We start from the raw sequence: 25,984 nt of genomic DNA, 5'->3' as shown, positions 1-25,984 counted from the left end.
GCAAAGATCATGAGTTCAAATAAATACTTTGAAACTGTTCCACAACTGCTCATCGTCGTGCTGTAATGTTTTTTATTCATCATAGCTCTGCCTCTGATTAATTTCAAACCTCAAAACAATATAGTCTAATAAATTTTATAAACTTTAAAGCTACATTTCAAACTTCAAATCGACACTTCGTCGAGTGGACTGTAAACCTTACCCCTCCCTAAATTTCAAAAGCACAGTGCTGCCCCCAACGTCAACTACGTCAAGAACGCCTCTGCAATCGTTCATTTCGTGCAACGAGTTGGGTAAGTAAAGTTCATCCTTCGTTTTTCTCTAATTCTAAAGAAAAAACAAAAATATCACCACCACCACGTTTCCTAAACATTACTTAAAACAAACTTCTAAATTTTTTTACATAAATTTCACGGATTGTGGATATTTTTGCTGATTTCTGCCGCCTTAATCATTGGGCAAGGGGAATTGTAAAAACCGATTCAATAACCCCTAATCAGATAAGGCGAAATTAAAACCTCGTTTAATCCCAGAAAGTACAATTACTTATCTGATTCATGGCGAGGTAACACTTTTTTCGCAAAAATCGGGTAAATTCACCACGTGTACACGCCAATGTTTGCTTTTACAGTGACGGCTCGTCTTGGCCACGATGGTCAACGGTAGGATCCCCACTGTCTGTTCTAAGACTTACGTTACCCCGAGACGTCCCTATGAAAAGGCACGTTTGGACCAAGAATTGAAGATCATTGGTGAATATGGTCTGAGAAACAAGCGTGAAGTATGGCGCGTGAAATACACGTTGGCCAAGATCCGTAAAGCTGCTCGGGAGTTGCTTACTCTGGAAGAGAAGGATCCCAAAAGATTGTTTGAAGGTGAGTTTTGTAATTATTGTTGTTTAATTGTGCCCTGACGCCACGCTCCCATTGGCTTTTTGTCAATGAGGAGTGCCAAATCTAATTTGTAAAAGGGCAGATTAAATCCCGCTAGGAAGCAGACTTATTCACTATGAGTAAATCTGTGCCGAAAGTTAGGGAAACATTTTTTTATATATATATATATATATATTTCGCTAAAAGTGTCTAGGTGGCAACACTGTTTCAACATCTGTCGTTAATTTCAGGTAACGCGTTGTTGCGTCGTTTGGTCCGAATCGGCGTCTTGGACGAGAACAGAATGAAGCTCGATTACGTTTTGGGTCTCAAGATTGAAGATTTCTTGGAAAGGCGTCTCCAAACCCAGGTTTTCAAACTGGGTCTGGCCAAATCAATCCATCACGCTCGAGTATTGATCAGACAAAGACATATCCGGTAATAATGATAATGATGTTGACGATTTTTCATAAAGGCCACTTAGTTGAATAACTAATGCCTTGAAAATGTTGCCAGTTTGGCAGGTAATTCCACGTTTTATTAGTTCCGAGTCTAGAGTCACTTGATAGGCGACGCGATGCTTAGACAAGTGCTAAAGAAACTCGAAGAGAAATGATACCAGCTCTTATGCCCCAACTTAGCTATTATAGTTAAGTTGGGTACCTTGTGAGGCGACATGGCATCTAAAATAACTTTTGTATTTTTTGCTAAGAACACTTAAGACGTTTTGGTTCTTTTACAGGGTCCGCAAGCAGGTGGTAAACATTCCATCGTTCATTGTGAGATTGGACTCGCAAAAACACATTGACTTCTCGCTGAAATCACCCTTCGGTGGTGGCCGTCCTGGACGCGTCAAGAGGAAGAACCTCCGCAAAGGAACAGGCGGCGGTGGAGGAGGCGAAGAAGAAGAAGATTAAACTCCACACTTTGTTTATTTGAAAAAATAAATATTTACAACACCAATTTGACTTTTATTTCATTAAAATTTATCAGAATATTTTTTTTACTAGTAAAAGTTTACTCAGGCCTAAGCATTTAATCACGTCAGATTCCAAAATATCCGTTCACGATCTTTATATAGTAGGGTTGGCCATAAAAATTTAGTGAGTTTGTTGGTATTCAATGCAGAAGAATAAAAATTCCCTGAACCTTTTTCGTTAGGTTATGTTTTATTAAATTAAAGGTTAAAAAATATGCCAAGAATGTAAACATTGTTGCCGATACTTTCAGTTTTCAGTAGCAATGACCAAGTTAACGGTATCCATTTCTTAGAAAGCCTAAAACTTTACGCTATTTAAAACAGTTATTTGGCTTTTTGTAAATGTTTATTTCTTATGTAAGGAACAAACACTAAAATTTCCCTTAAACATTGTTTTTATATGAATGGGGGTTCTACATACCTACGACTATTGTCGCATGCCACATTTAGCATCTCATCTTTAATTCTCAATCATCAGTTCGTTTTGTTCGCCCACTCTTCTTAGAAATGGAAATTTGGACCTTTATAAACAGCCTATTTCCACATCTTCCAACTTCTTTTATCACTTTTCTAAGATTACTAAAAGGGTTGGTAAAAGACAACAACCTTGCTCTAGTGCTTTGATTGGTTTAGCTCTTCTGAAACATTTTTCCGGCCTTAAATTGAACGATTTATCTATATAGCTATTACCATTGTTTAAGTATTATGCTATTACTAATGCTTACGAAGTGCTCTTTACCGTCATTTTCAAATTCTGATCCTGAATCAGATTCACCTAGCGAAATAATGAAAGGAGGTATAGATTCGTACGAAAGATTTCCCACATTTTTTTCCCAATCTGCCAAAATAAGTTTTTCGCAATGTTTACAAAAATGTTGCCACATGCTTGGAATACATTTAGGAAGCGCCTCAAGCCATAAATTCTCCACCCTATTTTTTAACGAAGGTTGAGAATGTATATGCTTGTTGTAATAGTTCTTACAAAATCCCCACGCCATTTTAATTGGATTATATTGACAATGGTACGGAGGTAATCTAAGAACTTCATGGCCAATTTCTCTTAATGTCTCGTCTACCAAATATCTTTTTTCTATTGTTTCTGAAGAGTTTAATTAAATCCTACAACTGTTTCTTCGAAAATTTTTTGTCAAATTCAACACTATGTTTAAAGAGCCATTCCTGCATTTCACATTTTTTAGAAAAAGTGGGTGGTTTATCCAACTGAACCGAATGATACGGTGCATTGTCTAAAACCACCACACATTTTTGGTTCAACTTTGCCAAAGCAGGAATGAGCTGATTAACCACCCAATTTTGAAAAATTGTCCCGTCCATCGTTTTATGATAGTCTCTATCGTTATTTTTTGAATTTGAATTGTTACAAGAACCCCTTTGAACAACCCGCGTAGAGAATAGTAAACCTTGATCCTTCATTTTTAATTTTGGTGAGATTGTTTTTTAGATCAGTATCGTGCACCCAGCAGCGAATGGACGAACCATTTTGATAGATCCATGTTTCATCCAAATACACGAAAGTCAAATCTTCACAAGAATTTAGAAACTGTAAATATGTTCTCAAAAAAGTAATTTTGGCTGCAACGACATGTTTTTGTTCACATAGAATTTTGAGGCGTTTCTAATTTGCAGACCACAGTTTATCTTGCAGACCGGGGGTTAAAAATGCTCCAATCAAGTTAAAATTTGACATTCGCTAGTTTTTTAATACGAGGATTAGTGATGCAAAATTTCAGCCCATTCGGAGAAACCTTCAAAAATCACCCCAAAACAACCTTGCAGACTGGGGGTTAAAAATGCTCCAATCAAGTCAAAACTCGATATTTGCTTATTTCTTAATACGAAGATTGTTTTGATACAAAATTTCAACCCGTTCGGAGAAATCGTTGAAAACTACCCCCAAAACAACCTTGCAGACTGGGTGTTAAAAATACTCCAATCACATCAAAACTCGAGATTTGCTTATTTATCAATACGAAGATTATTAATACAACATTTCAACCCGTTCGGAGAAACCGTTAAAAACTACCTCTAAAACAACCTTGCAGACTAGGGCTTAAAAATACTCAAATTACGTCAAAATTTGACATTCGCTAGTTTTTTAATACGAGGATTATTGATGCAAAATTTCACTCCATCCGGAAAAACCCTCAAAAATCACCCCCAAAGCAACCTTGCAGACTGGGGGTTAAAAATGCTTCAATCAAGTTAAAACTCGATATTTGCTTATTTCTCAATACGAAGATTGTTCATTAAAAATTTCAATCCGTTCGGAGAAACCGTTAAAAACTACCCCCACAACAAACTTGCAGACTGGAGCCTAAAAATACTCGAATCAAGTCAAAATTTGACATTCGCTAGTTTTTCAATACGGTGATTATTGATGGAAAATTTCCGCCTATTCGGAGAATAGGGGTTAAAAATATTCCAGTCAAGTCAAAACTCGACATTTGCTTATTTATCAAAACGAGGATTGTTGATACAAAATTTCAATACATTCGGAGAAATCTTTAAAAGAAACAGACTAGGGATTAAAACAGTGTCGGACTGGCTCATCCGGCTACCCGGCGATCGCCCTAAAAGCTCAGGGTCCCTAACGAATCACTTCAAAAAATTATTTTTTTATTTAAATTTAATTTAGTTTTTTAATTTATTTTTTTATTATTTTATTGTTAATTATTAATTAATTTATTAATATTTAAATTTAAAAAATATATAAATTACGAATATAGGAGTATTTGTTATAGATACGTGAATTGCGATAATTTGAGTTCATGTTTATCACTGTTAGATAATAATCAGTTGCTACTATGTAAGAATGCATAAGTTCGGAATTTTTTCGTCCAGTCTCTCATTTTAGGGTGTGTTTTTACACGTCATTTTTGCTGTTAACTTGGTTCATTCAGTACATATGATATACTGGTTTTGAGTTCTTTGAGGTATAATTAAACTTTCATCATCAGTCAAAAAATACAAAGTGGTGTCCAGAAGAGAAAATTTAAAATTCATAGGAAACAAAATCTCAAAGATATTTTAAAGAAAATTAGAAACATTTTTAATTTCTGAGAAACCTAACGTAAAAAAAACGTTTTGAGAGAAAGTTTAAATTAATCATAGGAAGCTCAAACTTCATTTTATTTGAATTTCAAAAAGAACCCAGAAATGTGCTAATTTCTTAATTAATTATTATTAATGGGAAAACAGATAAAGATCCGTTATAGTCAATACGAGCCAAAATTGTCTTCATATGTAGGTCTTACAGCCTTTGGATGGTGTCCACGTCCATTTCTCTAACTTTCTGGTAATTTGTTCTTCTAAATTGGCTTACCAGCCGTTGTTTTAAACCTTTCTACTTAGTATTGCCCAAATTTTGTTTTCGATTGTTCGCACGGGGGGCACTATGGAGGGATTATCTTAGGTACAAAATTTATATTATTTCTTTCTAACCAATCCCTGGACATTGTAGTATAATGGCATTTTGCTAAATCTGGTCAAAATATTACATCGTCGTTATTATGGTGTTTCCATATATTGTTATGTATTGACCGCGTCATTTCTAATACGGCCAATGAATGGTGCTGAACCGCTAGCCGAAGATATAGCCCATCAAACAAAAATTTTATCTTCAAACTTTGCCTTCGACTTAATTTTATTTGTAATTTCTTCTATATTGTTTATATAAAATCCATCCTTCCATCTCTGAATAGGCAAACGTAAAATATTTTTCATCGTCCAGCACAACCACACGATTGTCCAAAAAATGATGCTGCGATGCTCTATGTTTTGAACATTTAGCTCTTTTGCTGTCTCTCAAATTGTCGCTCTGTTTCTGTTATTTTGTTAAATTAAATTTAATTCTGTGTTTATTTGTCTTCTTTTTTTGCTAATTTATATATCATGTGTCAATAGTGAATAGTTCTTTAATGAAATAACGACCACTAGTTAAATTAATAATTTTTAAAGTTTGGTTTTGCGAAATTTTTCAGGGTGGCCGGTTTTTTTGCCGGTGAGTGTATATGCATTAGAATAAAATTATAAAAGGTAACAAAACAATATTTTTCATAATTAACAATGTAAAATTGAGATCATTGGGTGATTCCGCAGTTGTTGTGGGAATTAGCTCGGTTTGTGCGAATGTGGAGATAACACTTAACCAATTAAAAACTCAAGTAAATTTGCTGCTGCTGCTGCTTTTATATGCTTTCTTATGAAATTATTTTTGTTTTATATCTAGTATCCCACAAACGCTTTCTAGCACGCCACTGGAACAACCAGTTTCTCGAAGGACCTGGAACAACCATTTATGACTCTAGTAGAAAGCACGGTACCAGGCATTATTTTAAACTATCTTCCCTCCCCTCATTCTTCCTCTATGGTGCGCAACTACTTTAGGAATATATACTGTCTCTTTATATGTGTCTAAAATATTTTTAAGGCCCAGTTTACAAAGTTGTTTTGCGGGTAGTTTTTGAGGGTTTCTTCAAATAGGCTGAAATTTTGTATCGATAATCTCCGTATTGAGAGACTAGCGAATATAAAATTTTGGCTTGATTGGAGTATTTTTAAGCCCCAGTCTGCAAGGTTGTTTCCGGGTAGTTTTCAACGATTTCTCCGAACGGGTTGAAATTTTGTATCAACAATCTTCGTATTGCGAAATTAGGAAATATCGAGTTTTGACTTGATTAAAGCATTTTTACCCCCAGTCTGCAAGCTTGTTTTGGGGGTGATTTTTAAGGGTTTCTTCGAATAGGCTGAAATTTTGTACCGATAATCCTCGTATTAAGAAACTAGCGAATATCAAATTTTGACTTGATTGGAGTATTTTTAAGCCCCAGTCTGCAAGGTTGTTTTGGGGGTAGTTTTTAACGATTTCTCCGAACAGGCTGAAATTTTGTATCAACAATCTTCGTATTAAGAAATTAGGAAATATCGAGTTTTGACTTTATTGGAGTATTTTTAAGCTCCAGTCTGCAAGGTTGTTTTGGGGGTAGTTTTTAACGATTTCTCCGAACGGGTTGAAATTTTGTATCAACAATCTTCGTATTGAGAAATAAGCGACTGTCGAGTTTTGACTTGATTGGAGTATTTTTAACCCCCAGTCTGCAAGGTTTTAGGGGTGATTTTTGAGGGTTTCTGCGAATAGGCTGAAATTTTGTACCGATAATCCTCGGGTTGAGAAACTAGCGAATATCAAATTGTGACTTGTTTGCAGTATTTTTAAGCCCCAGTCTGCAAGGTTGTTTTAGGGGTGGTTTTTAAGGGTTTCTCCGAAAGGGTTGAAATTTTGTATCAACAATCTTCGTATTGAGAAATGAGGAAATATTGAGTTTTGACTTGATTGAAGTATTTTTAACCCCCAGTCTGCAAGGTTGTTTTGGGGGTGGTTTTTAAGGGTTTCTCCGAACGGGTTGAAATTTTGTATCAACAATCTTCGTATTGAGACATTAGGAAATATCGAGTTTTGACTTGATTGGAGCATTTTTAACCTCCAGTCTGCAAGATTGTTTTGGAGGTGATTTTTAAGGATTGCTCCGAACGGCTTGAAATTTTGTATCAACAATCTTCGTATTGAGAAATTAGCGACTGTCGAGTTTTGACTTCATTGAAGCATTTTTAATCCCCAGTCTGCAAGGTTGTTTTGGGGGTGATTTTTGAGGGTTTTTTCAATAGGCTGAAATTTTGTATCGATAATCTTCGTATTGAGAAACTAGCGAATCTCAAATTTTGATTTGATTGGAGTATTTTTAAGCCCCAGTCTGCAAGGTTGTTTTGGGGGTGGTTTTTAAAGGTTTTACCGAACGAGTTGAAATTTTGTATCAACAATCTTCGTAGTGAGAAATAAGCAAATCTCGAGTTTTGACTTGATTGCAGTATTTTTAACCCCCAGTCTGCAAGATAAACTGTGGTCTGCAAATTAGACAGGCCCAGAATTTTGCGACCACTTACTTCCCTGTGTTTATAATCCATTGACTTAAGAATTTTGTATAATATGGTTCGCCCCCATTTCCATTCCAACTGTTCCCTAGAATATGCCAACAGAGTATCTACAGGGAAATATTCGTTTTTTTTTTATTAAGTTGCCAAATTAAAATTTGTCGTTGCAGGTCTTTCCGAAACAAATAATTAGTAAATAAATCCGTTGGTTTTCGCTCGCCAGATAGTGATGTTTTTAAATTTTGGTCTCCTGTTGATAAAATTTTCGCCACAATTAATTAAAATTGTCTTCTACTAATGCGCTTTTAGACAGTTTGTCTATTTTCGATGCCAATTTGACTTTTATTTCACTTAAATTTACACAATCTTCTATAGATAATTAATAAATTTTGACAAATTAGCTTGATAGATACGTGAAATACCTACATTCGTCCTCCAAGGTCAAGGTTAATTTTTTGCCAGTTTTACTGGCCTTGACTCTTGTGTTTGGGAAGCTCATATTTGCTTCTCCTCTTGTACTAACTGCCTTGCCTTTTGTGCCTGGGAAGCTCTCATTTGCATTTCGTGAGGGTCTACCGGCAGAGCACCGATGTTGTTAACTTGTTCTTTAGAAACATGCAAGTCTAAATATTCCCTTTTATTTTAATTATACTTACTGTCAGGTCCTGCGGTTTTGGATTCTTCTGGATTTTTTTTCTCATATCCACAATATATACTCTAGTTAAGAAGACTTACCTTCACTTGCGATAGCACCTTGTGCTTCAGCATTAATAAGAGTAGAACGATCTTGCTGTGGTTTGTCCGATTCCTGAAACAATCTCAAATTACTGACTAGTTTAGGCAAATTTTGACTTTTACTACAGGCTGAGCTGAACCTTTGCTGATTCGGCCTTGTTGGCCCTCTCGCTTATTTGTTTTCTTATAGAGGATCTCTAGATTTATACATCTAAAAATATAAATTAACAAGATTCGTTACTTATAAATGAAAATATACGTGATTATCAATTCCTTTAATGTATTCATCTTGCAAGGGAGATATTTCAGGTCCCCACTGTTCTAGGAAGTGTCCCAATCTTGTAACTCTCTGCTGCGGGGTTGTCACAGTGTGACTGCCGCCACAATATCGGTTACAGATGTGATCTTTTCTACAAAAACTTATATAAATCACCATTTCTAGTTTATCTAAACACTTTACTCTTTTTGTCCTCGTGTTTTCAGTGCTGTTTCTATGTAGTTCAAATTCTTGCTACCGGGTACACTGGAAGAAAAATCGTTCACCTCTATATTTCAGTATACAATATGTCTTACCATTTCTGTTGTTTCCTCAGTCGATCCAAATCATAAGCAATATAAGGAGCCATGTTTCTATTAGGTGGCATAGCATAAGCCTTCGGCTTCAACGACTGATCCATTTCTCTCCTCATTACCACATATTTATCGCAAGATATACAGTTAACATTCCTCAGAAATTTGGTCTTGGTGCCTGCAGCCTCTTGCTCTCTCTTGAGAGCGGTCAAAGACTTGAACTTCTCCTGCAGAGCCTTAAGTTTACTATTAACGAAATCTCGCAATGGATCCACTTCCATCTTGTCAAGTTTATTGCCGACTTCCTTCTGAATGGAATCGAGAGCTTGTGGCCACATTTCTGCCTACCGTAACAGTTAAAACTAACACATTTATGCAATTCCTCACTTACTTGTTCTTCCAATTTGTTCAAAATCTCTTCTATGCCTTTCGACAAATCGTCGCATGCCGCATCGAACTGATCATGCGACACTTTTCTGTTGATCACACAAGCATCAGCTTTTTCCCCTAGTGCATCTTGTAGATCTTCGCGATTCGCTTTAACGATCTTCAGCACGTCAAGCTGTTCTAAAATGGCCTAAACCACAACGTAATTGTACATGAAAGAAAAGTTTATTAATTTACTTGTGTTTGTTTGTCACGCTCAGCTCTGCCTTCTTCTAAATTTCGGACTTGCTCGGAAATCGCGATGATTTCTTTCTCAAGAAGAGCAAGTTTGTTGGTTAAGTCAGTAGTTGTTTCGGCACCCACATCAGTGGAATCTTCTCCCGGAAGGCTAAAAGACAATATATAATGCACAAAGTGTAAAATTTCTGTTTGTTATTTACAACACTTCGAGTTTCGTCAAGATGTCAGTTATATCGTCTTGCACAGAAGCAAATTACTCGTTTACTAATTTTGTTTAATTGCTTTATGTATAAATTATTCATGTCTGACAACTACTGGGTGTATCGTTTGAATTTGTTTTCGACGGCAGCTGTACTTAGTTTACCCACTTCCGCTGCTCCAAAAACTGCATGTGTTAATGATATGAGAAGTTTTACTAGCTACGTGAAAGTCGATACTAGATTAATAGATTAACTACCTCTAGATTTCCTGCATCACCGCTAAATCATCTTTTAGTGTTAAATCTCTTACTTCGATAATAAAAAATATCTGGTTGACCGAGTTTCACTCGGCTCGTTTGGTAGTATTAGATCAGATTAGGACAGATAAATATGCGTATAGTATGCATTTTGAAGTACACGCGCTACTTAAAAATACACATTAAAAAAGAAATTCCATAAGCAGTCTTTGTTTTAAACACTGATAAGTGACATGTAGAGATTAAAGAACAGAAAACTGGAATTATTGTTTGACATCTCATTTGTTACCCAAGTTTTCTCTCTGTCGTTTTTTTTTTTCTTAGTTCTCTCTCTCGACTCTAGAAAAAGGTCACAACCACATTCATACTGCCAGAAGATTTTCGCCTCTGGTGTGGTTAACATACTGAGTTACCGTGCTCTTTTGTGTTATTCCTAATTTCTCAATCTCAACCCTGCTCCCGAAGATGCCATTTACGAAAGTGTGCGAAACGTTGAGCCCAAAAACTCAAATAACACGGTCCCATCCCCGAAAACGATCACATGTTGACACTGACCGTGGAACCTCTGAAATGAATGCTTGACAAAATAATCTCAATTCAACACACTTTCGTGTGCCTTTTATCCGCTCACTGTTTAGTTTTTGGTAAATTTTCTCACCTCAGGAGGTGAATTTCAACGTCCTCTATACAGTGGAGCATGTTTCGGTACGTACAATTGAAGATAAAAAGGTACGTCAAACGTACTGTCAGACTGTCACCCAAACTTCTCATATAAAACAATCGCGTGTTCGTGTAGTGTCATCTGATGTTGCCTAGCAACAAATATAATTCACTGCCTGAAAATTGCTGAAAATGCATGAAGCTGTAATTTTCAGAAGTTAAAACTATGATCAATCGATTTCTTGACCCAAAAAACCCCTAACCTGTAAATTTCATCGAAATCGTTAGATCCGTTTTCGAGAAACCCATTACATAGATATATATATACAAACTTTGCTCGTTTAATAGTATTAGATTCTTACTTTTCAGCAGAACTACTTTTTTTATTAGTAAAAGTTTACTCAGGACTAAGTATTTAATCACTACAGATTGCAAAATATGTACCTTTTCTTCTGCATGTATCTCCTCCGACGCTGCCTTCTACTACTGCGTTTCTGGGTTCGATTGCTTTTTTAATCTGGGTTTGACAGCAGTGGAGGAGGTGAAGAAGGAGACGAAGAAGAAGAAGAAGAAGTTTAAACTCCACAGTTTGTCTATTTGAAGTACATAATAAATATTTACACAAATTTGACTTTTATTTCACTAAAATTTATCACAATATTCTAGAAAATGAATGAATTTTGACAAATTAGTTTGACAGAAACGTGAAGTACATTCGTCTCCCAAGCTCAAGATTAATCTTGTGGCAGTTTTACTGACTGTCGTGTCTCTTGCGTCTGAGAAGCCACCATTTGCATTTCCTGAGGGTCTACCACCACACCTCCGAAGCTGTTAACACCTTCCCACCACCCTACGAGTACAAGAGAGATTACTCCTCCCTGGGAACATCCCCTGTCTACAACAGCCTCGATCTCAGTGCCACCTACATTAATCAGTACTTACCTATTCCATAGCATACCAGTCACCCACCTACTCAGGGTGAGGTTCACGTCGCGCTCTTGTAGGACTAGTCTTATGCTTTTGAAGGTCGTTTTATCGAACGCTTCTTCAATATCCAAGAACATCCCTAAGGTGGAGAGTTTGTTCTCTATCGCCTACTCTATACGGTTTACAACTGTGTGTAACGCCGTATCCGTGGATCTTTCTTGGATGTAGGCATGTTGGTTCGGATGTAGAGGCTTAAAGCGAATCTCTTTTCCGCTTAGTCTTTCTAGCGTTTTCAGCACGAATGATGTTAAGCTAATTGGTCTATAGGATTTAACCAAGATGTAGTCTTGTCGTCCTGGATTAGGTATAAAGATAACCTTTACTTTTCGCCATGCATTCGGTATATAGCTGAAAGCCACACACTCCCGAAGCATTGGCAACAAGATAGGGCGTAGTCTGCTCATTCCTCTCTGCAGGAGGGCGGGATAGACACCGTCCACTCCCGGAGCTTTACACGGGGAAAGGGTGTGAACTGCCGACTCCAGTCTTGCCTTCGTAACTAACTCTGCCGCCAGCGCCCAGTCCTTCAGGGGAGGTTGAGTACCGGCTACATCCCTTTTGGAATGGGAGGTAGCCCTTATGCTGCCTGGAAACATAGTCTGCAGCAAAATGTGACTGTAAAAGTGCCATTTTCTTTTTTTAGGAAACCTGGTTGATGTGTGTAGTCCTTCGAGGGGACTCTCTTCAGCCTTGCGGCCGAAGCAGTCGACGTTATGTCGCTGCAAAAGGATCTCCACGATTCCCGTTTCCTCTTTCTTAATTATTTCTTAAACTCTTTCCGGTGGTGTTTATAGGCTTCCCAGTCTTTGGTTTTCTTAGTGTTTTTTGCTCTACTGAAAAATTTTCTTAACCCCGATTGAAGTATTCTGAGCCTTCGGTTTCACCATGGTGTACCTTTGTCAGGCCTTCCTTCTTTAGGGGGCAACTTTTCTCGTAAGCTGACATTAGAGAGTCGTTGATAATGGACAATGGTTCATGTGCTCCTTGTGGTAAGTACACGGATGCTAATACCAGTTGCCCTTCGCCTCTTCCTATGTTGCACTTAACATTTAGCGCAGTCACATCCCTAGAACTGACCCGAGGTAGAGGACAGCTTTAATATTCCTGGGAATGTAAATGCATGTCCCTGTAGATTCTATTGTGGTACTTACAACAACAGTGCCATTTAAATTGCTCAACTCCGAGATGCCCGATTTTACTGTCCATGGTTCTTGGATTATTGCTATAGTGTTCTGCATCTTGTCAAGGCGATGACACAAAACAGTCGTCACCGTGCGACAATGCTGTAGTTTAATCTGGATGAAATTTATCCGCTGCAGCGTCATCTCTGAAGCCAAAAATCTCATACTTACCTATCTTAGGAGACACGAGGCTTATGTCTCAGGCGGGCCCGCTGCCACTGGTAAAAGCTTCATCCCCTGGGGTTTCTGCCACTTCCATAGGGATTTGCCTTTCCTGAGGCAACGCCTCGTTCTCCTTAAGTTTCAGGTTGAAAGAGGACAGCATATAGTTGATCTTGTCCTTTCTCTCCCGGATTTTCTTGGCCTCATCCACTCCAAGCCCAAACACAAAGAGGTTGCCTGGAGCGGAAGCCTCGGATTTGACCTGGTGATGGAAAAGAAGCCATTTTTTAACGCGAGCCCATTGGTTCTGGCTCTCGAGAGGACAAAGTACGACCTCTGCATCCACCGGTGGTCCCGGTGTCCACAGGGTCGCCCTCACCAGCTTTGGTAGCTCAGTCAAGAGGACCACGTTAAGTTGTGCGCCTTCCCACAAGGGTGTTAGAAAGCGCGCTGTTTGTTTTAGCCTTTCCAGAGACATCTCGTCTTCACAGGTTATCCTTAGAATTTCCCCTGTGTACTTGATGCCCCTGAAAGTAGTCGCTTGCCTTCCCGATGTCAGGTACTGTTCAAGTTGTCTGTCCAGTGCTCCCATAAGGCCATTTTGTACAATCTCCACCTGGTCAGCAGTCAGCTTACCAAGTGGATGCTGTACATCAATCATAGCTACACGGAGACGATTTGTAGCTACCTCCCTGTAGCTATGTTCTTTAGAGGTGGTCTCCTGCCTCCTCATCCTCTTTTGCTTTTGTGCTACCGGAGATGTGGATGTTGAAGACCGCACTCTCTTTTTTGACCCTGAGGTCTTTTTTACCCCGAGTTTTTTTAGGGTTGGCTATTATAACCTGCCTCCTCCGCCTTTTTACCTCAGCCCCCAGATTCGCTTCCTCTTAGGAGGCTGCAACCCCACAGTGGCTGGGTTTTCAATTTGAGATGCACCCGAAGACACTTCCTCAGTGAGGCTAGCAGAAGGATATAGCTGTAGCCTGATCTGATATCGGTTAGTCTCGACCTCCCGTTTTGATGGAAATCCAGGCCAAAAAGGCATGTTGCCCAGTCTTGGTGACCACACTGCACCAAGGGGGAGAGCACAAACTCCAGGATTCCTTCATCCCATCTTACGGGTTTCCACGGACGGCACAAACACGCGGGAGTTTGTCCGCGGGGCTGTTTTGATGACCCCACGCCAAGGGGTTCATTCTCGGGAGGGCACGTTTATTTCCAGCCCGCCTTTACTGAACCTCCTTCGCGGCCGTCTAAGGCATGTCCACACAAGACGAGCCTCAGCCTTAACCTACATATCTGGAGCAGGGAAAAACCCAGATCGGACTTCCACCACCCCCAGGAGTGTTTAGTTCTCGGGGGGCATGTCCACCCTCCCCAGACCTCCCTTCCCCAGACAATTCCGGTACGGTGCCCTTGAGGGGACACTCCATCCATCTGCAACCTGGGGACGCGACTAATAGGTAGCTCAACTCACAGGGACACAACGGGGCAAACTTATTTTACATTTGGCCTTCGTAGTACCACTGAGAAGTTCTGTACAGTAAAGCAGGTACGACACAGGCTAAATTTGCTACCTACATTTTATGCGAAAATTTTCTGTAAGTTTTCGCATTAATTAACTCCTTCTAACAAACATGCACTCCAACAAAGCTAATTATCTAGGTAATTAAGCCTCGTTATCATGTCTGCCTCGCAGGTTATATATCAATCCAAAACCAAACAGAAAACAATTTCAAATGATCAAAAAAACTTAAAAAACTTTATTAGATGCAGCAATAGTATGTGTTTATAATACAAGAAAAAAACAAGAAGAGAAAAGAATCAATACCGTGTCATTGCCCAATTTTTAGCCAATCGTTTAGGCATAGACGCGCACAGGTTTCTAAAACAGTTGCAGGAACTCCTACCGTGCTTCATTTATTGAAACTAAAAGTTGTTCGCTGTTTTCAACTATTTGTCGTTTTTCTTGCAGCTTCTTGAAACCTTCAAACTACCGGGTGGGAAAAATTACACATCGTTTCGGGTGGGGTCCGTTTGGACCCCATGGCCTTATTTAGCCAAAACTAAAGAATTAATCAAAAATTTTTGGCGAATCCAAATTATTTATTAATTTTAAACACAACCAAGTTAAAAAAATTACATAACAATATTAAATAAGCATTTTTCGTTACAGTTTTTTGTTCCAGCATTCCTGACATTCAACAGTACGAATAGAATGATCTCGGTAAACAAATCTTTTGCAGGAAATGCAAAAATTTCTTGATTTCTGTCCTTGCTACTTATATAGACGAAACAGCATCCTCGGGATTGTACTGATATCGATTTTGATAACGTGCCATTGATAAAACAAAATTTAATTTTTTAAAGTGATTACATTGTCACACTGACACCAATACTGACACCTGCAAGTCTGTATCAAAACTGCAACGCCGCCTATAAACTAGTAAAGAATAAAACAATGGTTTTTGTAAGACTAAATTCTCAGAATAAGACCTGCAGGTGCAATAAAATCTCCAAAATATAGACAAAAAAATGGCAACGTAAAGAACCAGGTGGGGTCCATGCGGACCCCAAGAGACTAATTTTTTTTTTGGTAACAAACTGTTACACCTATACAATTGATATTTTTTGAATGCATAGCAAAAGGCCTTAATCGAAGCTACTAAAAATACCACTATCGTTAAACCAGAAATAACGGGAAAAAATAGGAAAATGTATCAATGGGGTCCATTTGGACCCCACCCGGTAGTTTGAAGGTTAATAAACCCCACATCTTCTTTATGGGGCTTAAGTCTGGGCTGAGAGTGGCCAAAGCAACACGTTTATATCGTTCGCGGTCAGCTAGTCATTCACTCTCTGCGCAGTATGAAATGAACAATTGTCATGCTGAAAAATAAAGTTCTGCTGTATACATTCAATTTGCCATTTTGGCAAGATTGAAAGACTTTCTCGTCTGAGAAAATAACAGAGCTCGAAAAGCCCGCATCCTGCGTGAGATGTTGTAAAGCAAACCCCATTCGTGCCTCCATGTGTGTAGGCGTAAGCCTTATTTTTTTGCTGCTGTATGGTTTCTAAGTCCTTATACTTGTTAATGGCTACAGTTTCAACCACAGTTGTACAGTACCTAAATGGCATATCTTCTACAACTTGAACGGGCGCATGATCTTCATTAACCGTGGTGATGTAATGTGCGCATGTACCTGAATGGCGATCAACTTGCTGGTTTTCTCTCCATTTTTGATTGTATAACTGACACTAGTCCGCGGTATGACCAAAAGTGCAGCGACACGCGTCTGCGACATCCCCTCTTAGAAATGGGATGTTATTTTCACTTCATTAAAATAACTAATCGGTGGCATGTCAATCTTACGTCAGTAAGTAATCATGTGTAGACGAAATTCACTGTCCCCGACTCTACCTTTTCTTCCGCATGTATCTCCTCCCACGTTGCCTTCTACTAAACTGCACCTCTGGGTTCGATTTTCGTTGCTTCTTCAGTCTAGGTCTGGCGGCGGAGGAGGCAAAGAAGAAGAAGGTTAAACTACACAGTTTGTCTATTTGAAGTAATAAATATTTACGATACAAATTTGACTTTTATTCCACTAAAATTTACACAGTCTTCTAGATAATTCATGAATTTTGACAAATTAGCTTGATAGATCGTGAAGTACATTCGTCTTCCAAGCTCAACGTTAATCTGTGCCAGTTTTACTAATGGCCTTTTGCCTATTGTGTCTGGGAAGCTCTCAATTGGATTTGCTGAGGGTCTACCGGCACAGCACCGATGTTGTTAACTTGTTCTTTAGAAACATTCAAGCCTAAATATTCCCTTTTATTTTAATTATACTTACTGTCAGGTCCCATGGCTTTGGATTCTTCTGCGAAAAATGTTTTCTTATATCCACAATATACTCTAGTTAACAAGACTTACCTTCACTTGCGATAGCACCTTGTGCTTCAGCATTAATAAGAGTAGAACGATCTTGCTGTGGTTTGTCCGATTCCTGAAACAATTTCAAATTACTGACTAGTTTAGGCAAATTTTGACATTTTCTACAGGCTGAGCTGCACCTTTGCTGATTCGGCCTTGTTGGCCCTCTCGCTTATTCGTCTTCTTATAGAGGTTCTCATCTCTAGATTTATACATCTAAAAATATAAATTAACAAGATTCGTTACTTATAAATGAAAATATACGTGATTATCAATTCCTTTAATGTATTCATCTTGCAAGGGAGATATTTCGGGTCCCCACTGTTCTAGGAAGTGTCCCAATCTTGTAACTCTCTGCTGCGGGGTTGTCACAGTGTGACTGCCGCCACAATATCGGTTACAGATGTGATCTTTTCTACAAAAACTTATATAAATCACCATTTCTAGTTTATCTACGCAGTTTACTCTTTTTGTCCTCGCGTTTTTAGTGCTGTTTCTATGAAGTTCAAATTTTTGCTACCGGGCACACTGGAAGAAAAATCGTTCACGTCTATATTTCGCTGTACATTCTTTCATACCATTTCTGTTGTTTCCTCAGTTGATCCAACTCATATGCAAGATAAGGAGCCATATTTCTGCTAGGTGGCATAGCATAAGCCTTCGGCTTCAACGACTGATCCATTTCTCTCCTCATTACTACATCTTTATCGCAAGATATACAGTTAACATTCCTCAGAAGTTTGGTCTTGGTGCCTGCGGCTTCTTGCTCTCTCTTGAGAGCGGTCAAAGACTTGAACTTCTCCTGCAGAGCTTTAAGTTTACTATTAACGAAATCTCGCAATGGATCCACTTCCATCTTGTCAAGTTTATTGCCGACTTCCTTCTGAATGGAATCGAGAGCTTGTTGCCACATTTCTGCCTACCGTAACAGTTAAAACTAACACATTTATGTAGTTCCACACTTACTTGTTCTTCCAGTTTGTTCAAAGCCTCTTCTATGCCTTTCGACAAATCGTCGCATGCAGCATCGAACTGATCATGAGACACTTTCCTATTGATCATACAAGCATCAGCTTTTTCTCCCAGTGCATCTTCTAGATCTTCACGATTCGCTTTAACGATCTTCAGCACGTCAAGCTGTTCCATAATGGCCTAAACCACAACGTAATTGTACATGAAAGAAAAGTTTGTTAATTTACTTGTGTTTGTTTGTCGCGCTCATCTCTTCCTTCCACTAAATTTTGCGCTTGCTCGGAAATCGTGATGATTTCTTTCTCAAGAAGAACAAGTTTGCTGGCTAAATCCGCGGTTGTTTCGGCACCCACACCGGTGGAATCTCCTCCCGGAAGTCTAAAATGTAATATATAATGCAAAAAGTGTAAATAATTGTTTTTGTTATTTACACCACTTCGAGTTTCGTGTAGACGTCATTTATATCGTCTTGCACACTGGCGAATTGCTCGTTTAGTAATTTTATTTGATTGTTATATAAATCATTCATGTCTGCCAACTCCTGGGCGTATTGTTTGAATTTCTTCTCGACGACAGCTGTACTTACTTCATCTCCTTCCGCTTCTCCAGTTACTACAAGCATTAATGATATGACAAGTGTCAATAGGTAGGTAAAAGTTTATACTATATTAAGTACCTTTACTTTGCTCTATCTCTTTAATACTACTGATCATCCATTTAGACAGATTATGAAACTCTTCCTGTATCATCGCTACAGCATCTGTCGGTGTCAATTCGCTTAGTTCGACACTAAAAATTCTTACTTTAGACCAGAATTAATTTGAAGTCTTTCATACTTTTCGACGACACTAGTAAATGGTTCTTGAGGGCTAAGCACTTTGATCACGTCACTTTTCGCAGTACTCTTTCTACTCGGTGTTTCTGGAGCTACGCTACCTTGTACTGTACCTCTCCCTTCGCTCTTTACTTCACTTCTAGCAACGCTAGCCGTTTCGCTTTTAGCAATACTAGCCGTTTCGCTTTTAACAACACTAGCCGTTTCGCCTCTAGCAACACTAGCCGTTTCGCCTTTAGCAACACTAGCCGTTTCGCCTTTAGCAACACTAGCGGTTTCTGCTCGAGTGTGGTCCACCGGTGCTGCAACGACACCTGTTTTCTTAAGCTCTTTAACAGAAGTTTCTAAGTGTGCGACGCGGGTTTCTAGGTTTCCGAACACACTTCCCTTTCTATCACTAGCAAAACTAGACTGATCGATTGACATTTTAACCTCTTGGACTCTTTGTTGGACATCAGCACCTAATTCGCTTCTAGCTAAATCCTCCACCAAAGAGCCTAGTTTCTGTATTGTTATTTCGGTGGCATCCATCCTTTTGGCCAATCTGAGATTTTGGTACATGTCTACGATGGGTCCCGTTGAGTCTCTCGTGGATTGTATTAAACCAAAGTTTGAGGGCAGTTCTCTCAGTTCCTTGATTTCTTCTTTCAGATTGTCCAGCTCGTTCAGCACGCCGTCGAACGCAGTTTTGCTCAAAGCAACTGTGTACTGAGGTAGAGCGGACTTAGAATCGATTAAGACGACCGTGTTAACTCCGACCAAGCTACCTAAACACAAATATAAAAGAATATAAAGGCAACAACAACATGGAGAACCTTGAGGTGACTTTAAGGGTAGAGGGTTCGGATCGGGATCTTCCCTGGAATCTTTTCGTCGTTCGATTACCCGGAGTTCCTTTTCTTTCTTTTCTTCACTTTGCTTTACTTTTGTAATGTCTGTAATATCTGGGGTGTTGAATAGTTTCTTTGTGGGGGAGATTACCTTGTAAGCTGATTTTTTTCTTATTACCAGTAGATTTTTTCCTGTCTTTGCCACCGATAACCGTGTACTCTGGGTACACTTTAGTAGTGGTTTTGTTTGTAGCTATTATTGCCTGGACGCGATCGCTATCAGGACCTCTAAATTCTACAGCCAGGTCATTTAGTGTCAGTTGCTGAATTATCACGTGCAGCAAGACTTGTAGAATTTGAAAATTAATTACAGACTGAAGATTAGTGAAATTTTTTTATTGAGGGGAATTAGGAACACAGGGTGATTTACCTCGTTAATCGAAAGGTCCACCATTTGGGATAACGTTATTAAAGTAGAGTTCTGTGCCATTTTTCAGTCTTTTAGTCTTTTTAATGAAATTTTTGACAAATGGTGATAAAATTGTATGAAAACTGTGTTGACACAGGCTAACTTATTTTTTAAACAAAATTATACAAATCTAGACACTGTAGTAATTTCTAAACTGTTCTGCAAAGACGGTGTATGCCGTATAATATGTGGCAGGTTTTTCAGACACATAGATATGACGTATATCAATAGAATCAAATAAGTATCTTCAATAATACTTAACATATTAGTGTCAGGAACCAAATTGGTCAGTTTTAGTTCAAAACAAGACAATTTAAAACCTATTACTCCTCTTTATAAATTCGTATAGACTTGATTATATTCTCCAGAGAGTAACTGTATTCAGATTTAGTTGATGACCCCACAAATAAAACTCATTTTCTCACTTATTTACCACCAATTTAAACGTCAAAGCGGACAAGCAGACAAATTAATAATTTTAACAGTGCATTCAGTTTATACATTAAACACGAAAAATATATATTAGACCAATTTCCAGCTATATCGAATTGGTTTGTTTTGACAATAAATCTCATTTAATGACAATCATCGCTAAAATACGAAATATTATTCCAGAAACGTTCCAATTATATCAGTCTGACAACTTCCTCAAACCAAAATGTACGTTAAATAATTACTGGTGAATTATTTATGATTCACACCTAAATAAATAATACTAACAAAAATCTGAAAACTGGTTAAAACCAGAAAAATAATCATCTAAAGAATGAATACTGACAATTTATTTACTAAATGGATATTAAAATATTTTCTCACTTTTTTCATGTTGCACTGCAGCAAATCTCAATTATTTAAAGTCAGCGACAAAGACAACAACATTAATAAGTGCGTTGGAAGCATTATGTCAAATTATTATCAGCCAGGTTTTACAATTCTGTTAGTGGACACAGATTTTCTTGAAATTTCTTACCCCGTGATTCATTTTAACAGTTCCAAAAGTATTCATCTATTCGAGTACTGTTACCCACAAATGTACATAATAAATTTAAAAACAAATCAACTACACCGATTGGTTAATATTTTGCAAGACTCGGAGATTTTCAACCCACGAGCTTATTTCATCATAATTTCAGACCACGTGTCTTCCTATGACGATTTTTTTCAGCAACTATCATCCTACTTTATTTATAAGGTGGTACTGCTGGACACTTCAGACGAAAATTTAATAACTTACGACCCATACGTGCACGAAAATGTATTAAGTCAGGAGATTCAACCCATGGTTCTGGGTCATTGCAACAACGTTTTTCTTGGTGGTATTTTCAACAAAACTTTGCCTTTGCTGTGGCGAAACACAACAATTGAAGCTGTGTATACCGAACACTTTCCATACTTGTACTACGACAAAGGAAAACGGTCTGGCGAAAATTTCAAACTTACGGCAATGATTAGAGAAAAACTGATGTCCAAAGTTAACTCCCAACCTTTAAACGAAACCAATTCCACAGACATTAATGGTTGGTTTGGGTACTAAATGTTTCTTATAAACTCCCTCAGATCTGTTGCAGACGAGAAGAAAACACGTCGTCGGTAATCTTCAAACCGTTAATTCAACCAATCATTTGAAATTCGACTTGATTCAAGTCGACATGTCGGCTCATTTTTACTGGGTGGTGCCACCAGGACGAAAACTTCTCTTCTGGAAGGTCTTTTTGCTTCACTTTGACTACAAGATTTGGTTATGCATTTTATTCTGTTTCGTGATTCTGACTTTCGTTTGGCACTATATGGAAGGCAAAGGACTCGTTTTTTCATTCTTCTTGCATTATCAACTGTTGATAGAGTCCGGTATACTAAGTAGTACCCATATATCGAAAACTTCAACTAGAGTCCTCACAGTCTCTTCTGTATTTTCGTTTTTGACAGTTTCAACTGTTTTCAAAAGCGAGATGCTTCATTCTTTTACGAAAATTATTTATGAGTACCCTATTGACAACATGGACGATATTGTACGCTTCGACCTAAAGTGCTACGTTGCTGAAGACATGAAACTTCTGTACCAGTCGAGTGTTTCGCGTTCTCAGTATATATCTAAATGTGTTACCATACAGGAGCACGACGATCAACAAGAAATTCTTCTGAGAGCAGCGTTTGATCAAGATATTGCCACAATCTCTAGACTTCTGAAGCTAAAATTTGCTATCAATACCTTATTGGAAAGGAATTACGACGGGGAATACCCTCATTTGATAGAACGACAAGTCAAGTTCGACTTTTTGTTTTTGTATATTACCAAAGGGTATCCACTCTATGAGCGCATTTTTCAACTTATAGGATGGATTAATTCAGCGGGATTTACGGCGTATTTTAGACAAGTCGTTAATTTTAAAGTTGAAAAAGTTTTTCGTTTTAAGCAAAAAATTGAAAGCAGAAATCTGAAATTTGCACAGATATCTATAGCTTTCTACATGGTTTTGGCCGGTATGGGGCTTAGCTTTATAGTTTTCTTGTTAGAGCTCTCATTTAGGTGTCCCCTACGAAAAAGAGACTAATTTTGTTGTTCTGTCAGAAGGAAATATCTACATATATAGAAATACCAGGGAAACCTTTATTTTTGTAGAAACTTATATTGTATAAATATAGTGATAGTGTGAAATATTAACATGTAAGATATATAATAGTTGAAACCGATAGTTGTAATAACTAAAATAAATTTATTCTTCGAGCAAAAACAAAGTTGAGCGACAGCAGTGCGAAGGGCGTCTCCTCGTGAAGATCTATTTGCTCTACCACAACCACAACACGCGATATCTAGAAACGCCTCGACTCGCATTCTCAATTTTAGATGGCGTTCCAACACTTCCCCTCGAGTCAAACCTTAAGAAACATCCCATAGTGTTTCATTCTAACTCTTCTCCAATTTTTTTTTTCACACTACAATATATCAATACATTATTTAACTGTAATCGTCTCACAAAAAACAGGTTCCTTTTAGTCTGATTACGTTAAAATTTATGTAGATTAAACATAAACGTCGGTATTTAACAGCAATTTCTCAAATTTATGTTTTAATGCTAACGACAGCCAATTTTCTGCTATTTTCAATCGATTTATGACCACGAAATCCATTTAATAAAATAACTGTCTTTGTCACGATACCTAGTTTATTCCAACCACATTCAATTATACATCGACAACTTCCTAATACAAATATGTACAGACAATAATTACATCTGAATTATTTACGCGTCATTCCTGTATAAATAAAACCAAAAAGACAATAATAAAGAACATATCGAATTAATTGTTATTTAAATATGAGCAGGTTGTTTACCAGACGCGTGTGTTTTTTGACTATTATGTTCCACTGTGGACAGTGCCGTTTTTTAAATTTTGGCAACAAGAACAACAGTTTTCTGAATAACTGCATTGAGAGTATTATGTCAAGGTACTATGAACCAGGTTACACAGTCCTCATGGTGGATGAAGAACAAACGAAAGTTTCCTATCCTGTAATTTATTTCAACAGTTCGAAAGAAATCAAAATATTTGACTACTGTTTCCCAAAAATGTACATCATTAATTCAAAAAACAACGAATTACGAAAGGTGTTTCATGCATTACGAAACATGAAGATTTTTAATTCTCGGGCTTATTTCATCATCATTTCAGAGCAATATAGAGACATTTTTCAAAAATTAGCACATCGTTTTGTCTATAATGTGGTTCTGATAGACACCAAAGAAGAAAATGTAGTAACTTATGACCCCTACCTTTATGAAAACGTCCTATCTGATGGTGTTGAACCCACTGTTTTGGGTAAATGTTCTTTGAACAACATTTTCAACAAAACTTTTCCACTTTTGTGGCGAAACACGACAGTCAAAGCTGCTTATAGAGAACATTTTCCTTATCTTTACCACGAAGGAGGACGACTTACTGGAGAAAATTACGAACTTTCGAAAATGCTTGAAGAAAAACTGAAGTTTAGGCTGAATTTGCAGCAACCTTACTTAAACTCTACAGACATTAATGGTTGGTTTTACTCTTCCATGTGCTAATAAAGTTCTTCAGATCTGTTACAGAAAGGACGCAAACACCTCATAGGGAACCTCCAAACTCTTAAATCAACAGACCACTTAAAATTCGACTTAATTAGGATTGGCATGTCGGGGCATTTTTACTGGGTGGTACCACCTGGGAAAAAAGTACCCTTCTGGAGGGTCTTTTTGCTCCACTTTGACCACAATATCTGGCTGTGTATTTTAGTTAGTATTTCTGCTTTAACTTTAATTTGGCATTATATAGAAAAACAAGGTATCATTATTTCGTTTTTCTTCCATTATCAACTGTTAGTAGAGTCAGGTTCCTTAAGTGTTAGCAAAATTACAAAAACACCAAGTCGCGTTTTAACAGTTGCTTCCGTCTTCGCCTTTTTGACCATTTCGACAATTTTCAAAAGCGAAATGCTTAATTCACTAACTGAAACTCTGTACGAGTACCAAATAAACAGCTTAGACGATATAATCCGTCACAACTTAAAGTGTTACGTCGCCGACGACATGAAACTTCTTTACAAGTCAATCAGCAATTTCTACTCTCGGTACATCTCCAAATGCACTTCGATTGAAGACCACGACGACCAACAAGAAATTCTTGTAAGAACCGTTTTGAACAAAGACGTTGCTACGATTTCCAGATTTTTGAAACTGCGCTTTGCCATGAACACTTTGTTGGAGATGGGTTACGAAAAAGAGCGTCCTCATTTAATCAGGCGTCAAGTCAAATTTGACTTTTTGTTTCTGTACTTGACTAAAGGATACCCTTTGTATGATCGTCTTTGTGAAATTCTAGGCAGGATGGACTCGGGTGGGTTCACCTCGTATTTTCGTAAATTGGTCGATTTTAAAGTTGACAAAGCTCTTAAGTTCAAGCAAAAAATTCAGACTAGAAATTTGGAGTTTGCGCATATATCTATAGCTTTTTATATATTTTTGGCAGGGATGGGGGGGAGTTTTGTTGTTTTTTTGTTCGAGGTGGCTGTAAAGCGACCGTTAAGTGCACTGTAAGATGTTATTTTTATTTTTTACGGACGTCAAAAAAAATTTGTAATTTTATAAATTTGTAATTTAAATTTGAAAAGGGAGCGAAAAAACATATGGAGATGTAACAAAAATTATGCATGACTCTACTTCTTGTCTAATCTTTCTTCCATACGTTAGTGTTACAATTGTGTGTAGACGTTTTAATCCATTTATCAATTAATAAATTTTAAGTTTTAATTGTTATTGTATTTATTTGTCTGTCAAATCTATAACTAGAGTTCTAAAATAATCCAAACCAAGTCAACGAATCTTGAGCACGCGTCGCAGACTTTGAGTGTCCTTTTTTTCAAAATTTAAATTCAGGGTATCACGATCTTTACTTAGCTTCATCGTTTTGTCCAATTCAGTTTTGAAGAATGTTATAATTTTTTTTTCATGCAAAAAACTGCCATATTTCATTTTGGCGATTTTGGAAAAATAGTAGTCAGTTTTTGAAGAACTGAAGGCAAAATTAACTCCTAGACGTCGAAATCTACAAAAGAATTCCTTTCTATAATTTTTTAAAATGCCCAAGAAATCGTCAAAAATTTCATTTTCAAAAATTGTGCTTTTGAAAAAGCTGCCTTAAAAATCCGAAAAAATTCTGGGATATAGATCTTATCTAACTAACTCGAAATAAATATCGCGTTTATGGTCCCGGACTAAGATTTTGGAGATATT

At 37.7% G+C, this 25,984-nt stretch overlaps 3 protein-coding genes across 3 annotated transcripts; 1 reads left to right on the top strand and 2 right to left on the bottom strand.

Moving 5' to 3' along the window:
• Positions 1 to 194: 194 nt before the first annotated feature.
• LOC135132994 (small ribosomal subunit protein uS4) lies at positions 195 to 1,835 on the top strand. Its single transcript, XM_064061214.1, has 4 exons — positions 195 to 293; positions 632 to 875; positions 1,124 to 1,310; positions 1,615 to 1,835. The coding sequence occupies exons 2-4, from the start codon at positions 653 to 655 to the stop codon at positions 1,787 to 1,789; spliced, it is 585 nt and encodes a 194-aa protein (XP_063917284.1). The 5' UTR covers positions 195 to 293; positions 632 to 652; the 3' UTR covers positions 1,790 to 1,835.
• Positions 1,836 to 8,227: 6,392 nt separating this feature from the next.
• LOC135133029 (glutamine-rich protein 2-like) lies at positions 8,228 to 11,495 on the bottom strand. Its single transcript, XM_064061258.1, has 9 exons — positions 11,294 to 11,495; positions 9,730 to 9,880; positions 9,497 to 9,682; positions 9,109 to 9,449; positions 8,996 to 9,058; positions 8,795 to 8,945; positions 8,662 to 8,746; positions 8,457 to 8,608; positions 8,228 to 8,405 (listed from the first exon to the last, which is right to left on the bottom strand). Exons 1-7 carry the CDS (start codon positions 11,305 to 11,307, stop codon positions 8,720 to 8,722), a joined length of 933 nt encoding a protein of 310 aa, XP_063917328.1. The 5' UTR covers positions 11,308 to 11,495; the 3' UTR covers positions 8,228 to 8,405; positions 8,457 to 8,608; positions 8,662 to 8,719.
• Positions 11,496 to 16,755: 5,260 nt separating this feature from the next.
• On the bottom strand, positions 16,756 to 20,304 carry LOC135132340 (uncharacterized protein C16orf96-like). The gene is made up of 15 exons (XM_064060409.1): positions 20,181 to 20,304; positions 19,902 to 20,124; positions 19,736 to 19,855; positions 18,922 to 19,687; positions 18,762 to 18,874; positions 18,517 to 18,697; positions 18,313 to 18,463; positions 18,080 to 18,265; positions 17,692 to 18,032; positions 17,579 to 17,641; positions 17,378 to 17,528; positions 17,240 to 17,329; positions 17,114 to 17,186; positions 17,034 to 17,060; positions 16,756 to 16,982 (listed from the first exon to the last, which is right to left on the bottom strand). Exons 1-15 carry the CDS (start codon positions 20,238 to 20,240, stop codon positions 16,909 to 16,911), a joined length of 2,619 nt encoding a protein of 872 aa, XP_063916479.1. The 5' UTR covers positions 20,241 to 20,304; the 3' UTR covers positions 16,756 to 16,908.
• Between the last annotated feature and the right edge of the window lie 5,680 nt (positions 20,305 to 25,984).

The sequence above is a fragment of the Zophobas morio genome, unplaced genomic scaffold (genome assembly GCF_036711695.1).
Source record: "Zophobas morio isolate AGI-343-1 ecotype UQ-CSIRO unplaced genomic scaffold, CSIRO_AGI_Zmor_V1 ptg000021l, whole genome shotgun sequence".
NCBI lineage: Eukaryota > Metazoa > Arthropoda > Insecta > Coleoptera > Tenebrionidae > Zophobas > Zophobas morio.
The sequence above is the reverse complement of the archived record's forward strand: the minus strand, read 5'-3'. Positions and strand labels throughout refer to the sequence as shown.